The sequence below is a fragment of the Triticum dicoccoides genome, chromosome 2B (genome assembly GCF_002162155.2).
Source record: "Triticum dicoccoides isolate Atlit2015 ecotype Zavitan chromosome 2B, WEW_v2.0, whole genome shotgun sequence".
Classification (NCBI taxonomy): domain Eukaryota; kingdom Viridiplantae; phylum Streptophyta; class Magnoliopsida; order Poales; family Poaceae; genus Triticum; species Triticum dicoccoides.
This window is the reverse complement of record NC_041383.1, coordinates 588880086-588882663: the sequence shown is the minus strand read 5'-3', so window position 1 is coordinate 588882663 and position 2578 is coordinate 588880086. Positions and strand designations below refer to the sequence as shown.

The following is a 2578-nucleotide window of genomic DNA, read 5'->3' as shown; positions in this document are numbered from 1 at the left end:
GACGACAAGCCGGCGGGGTGGCAGAAGCGTCTTGGCTATCCATTCTGGTGACGAGGGCGGTCATCGGTGCCGACGGCGACACGTCGGGGCGGCATCGGCCGGAGAAAGAGGCGCGTAACTTTTACTCGCCGTGCAGGCGCCGAGTATATTTAGGCTGTTTGGAGGGCTTTTCCGGCGGGGGCATAAAAATTATACGCCCTTATAGGTTTTAGGACTTTGGGTAGGTGCAGCATAGATGAATAACTTGTCATTGAAAATGTTCGGAGTTGCCATATGCTCGTACATGGTGTTCCGCAGTTCTCGCGGTCCAAAACTTAATCACTCCCGGGCCAAGAATGAATGTGCAAATCAAGGTCATCACGTACATTTTGTTTGCAATCTAAATGAATCAAATCATGCTTGTCTTGTCTACAACAACAGTTTCCCCCCCCCATTTTTTAGCAAGATCATCCACACGAAGTACTACTAGCACGAGAACTAGAGATGCACGTTCATCTGCACCGTCTGCTTGGCAAGGCAAGCAGGCGGAGCAAGGGACACCACAGGAAGGTCTTCGCAGTTGCAGATCTCGATCACGTTCCCGTCGGGGTCGTGGAAGAAGAGCTGCTCCACCGTCGTCTCGCCGTCCCACACCCTCGTGGTGACCACATCCAGATTCATGCCACGCAGCCTCGCCTTCGTCAGCGCCATGTCCGTGCACTGCCATTTCCAAACCGCACACGACGGGTCAGAGATTAATCAACGACGAGCGTGCCCGCAACTCTCCCCGTGCTTGATCTGCACTGACCTGAAACGATATGTGGTTGCCCTTGGGGTTGATCGCCGGCGACCTCGGAGGCGCATCGCAGCCGGCGCTCCGCTGCAGCAGATGTATGCCCATGCCGTCTCTATGCATCCTGCGAACAGAGCAACATTTTCACATCAGCAAATACATTAAGGCCCTGCTTGGATTGGATGTAAGTTTTTACACCTGTATTTATTTTATAATTTTACAAGTATAAATTACAGGTCAACACTTGATTCCTGCCTGGAATCAAACAACGGGACGAGCTCTGTATTCTATACCGGCCAGAAACGAGGAGAAACGCTGATCCAAACGCGACGCGGCAAGAAGCATGTGAATTTGTGCGTGCTCACCATGCTCCCCCGAAGTCCAGGGACGCCGGGCGCTGGATCAGCTGGAAGCCGAGCACGCGTCGGTAGAAGTCGATGGAGTCCTCGACGGACGCGCACGAGAAGGCGACGTGGTTCAGGCGGACGAGCGGCAGGGCGGGCTCAGGCTCACGCTGCTGCTCCTGGGCAGGGAGGCCCATGTAGGAGCTGGGACGATTGTATTTGGATGGTATGCTGATGAATAATTTCAGTGAAGTCGATTGCGGTCCTGGTCAATAGACAGGAGGTGACATATCTTTCCGTATTTATACACATACTACATATACATGCCACATTTTGTTCGGGATATACACGCGTACATGAGAAGGTGTGTGTCTTGACGCAAACGCGGATTCAGGATATCAGGATCCCTTTGAGGAGGAGACTTTGACCGCCACGAGGGATCGATCGCCAATCTCCTTACTCGGTATCCATCCACCTGTTGCCGTGCTGTGGGCATCTTACACGCAGGCATCGTCACCTTCTCGTGCACGTTTACAGACATAAGATCCACGAAATTGACAAAATCAATACTCAGCTACTCGACGCTGCTGGTATACAGGTAGGCACGGGAAGCGGATTTTCGGATACTCACCCACATACAAGAGTTTGCACGAAAAGAAGGGTACTATCGCCGTCTCAGAACATAAGATGTTTCGTAGAAAAAACGTGCCAGACCGAAGTAGTACATCCATAGCCTTCACCCAATCCACATAACCATCTTTACTGAAATAAAGTAATAGTAATTCTTGCACCACATCGGTGTGCTGGGTGGCCGCCGCCTTTTCTCCTCCGGCAACTGACGATTGAGGCCGTCCTTTTCAGGGAGCGCCGCTTCCTAAGGTGGCCAGCGGTCCGTGGTTGTGGTCGTCTTTTCAGCGAGTGAAGCTTTCTACGGATTTAGGCGGCTCTAGACGACCATGGGGAGCGCGGTGATGATTTGCTAGGGGCGACACATGGTTGTTCTCGGAGGCCATCTCCGTCTTCTGGAGGTCTAGTGGCTTCAAGTTCAGATCTATTGCCGGCTATCTCCAGTGAGGACGGAGCGGGGATGCCAGATGGGCCCTCTTGGGCTTTTGGCAGCACCAACAGTGTCAGGTTTGTGTTCTTTGTCTTGCACAACAGCGACGTCCTCTTCATTGGTGGTGGCCCTTGTCGCTTCTTGGCAGCTCCCTCATGTGATCATGGCGCGGCTATCACACAATAATGTTCACGTCACTCTTGTGTGAGTGATTGGATGTCTCGGGAGGCATACCTTCCCGTCTTGGAGAAACTTGGCCACATCAGCTTTCTCAATGTTAGGAGCTATGGAGGCGCCGACTCAAAAAGTGGACGCACCAACACATGTTGATTTTAGTTTGGTGGTACTCTTCGAGTACCGCGCCTCGAAAGTCCAAGTTAAAACCCTAGGTGTGACATAAATTGG

The 2578-nt window shown here is 52.2% G+C and overlaps 1 protein-coding gene across 1 annotated transcript; it reads right to left on the bottom strand.

Annotated features, from left to right (window-relative positions):
* Positions 1-308: 308 nt before the first annotated feature.
* On the bottom strand, positions 309-1363 carry LOC119368072 (metallothiol transferase FosB-like). Its single transcript, XM_037633431.1, has 3 exons — positions 1138-1363; positions 788-896; positions 309-699 (listed from the first exon to the last, which is right to left on the bottom strand). Exons 1-3 carry the CDS (start codon positions 1311-1313, stop codon positions 478-480), a joined length of 507 nt encoding a protein of 168 aa, XP_037489328.1. The 5' UTR covers positions 1314-1363; the 3' UTR covers positions 309-477.
* Between the last annotated feature and the right edge of the window lie 1215 nt (positions 1364-2578).

Bases quoted from the DNA above. Each gene is read 5' to 3' on its own strand.
- LOC119368072 (XM_037633431.1), bottom strand. From the start codon at position 1,313: ATGGGCCTCCCTGCCCAGGAGCAGCAGCGTGAGCCTGAGCCCGCCCTG. The intron at 897-1,137 runs GTGAGCACGCAC...CTCTGTTCGCAG, and splicing joins CTGGACTTCGGGGGAGCATG to GATGCATAGAGACGGCATGG. The intron at 700-787 runs GTCAGTGCAGAT...TGGAAATGGCAG, and splicing joins GCAACCACATATCGTTTCAG to TGCACGGACATGGCGCTGAC.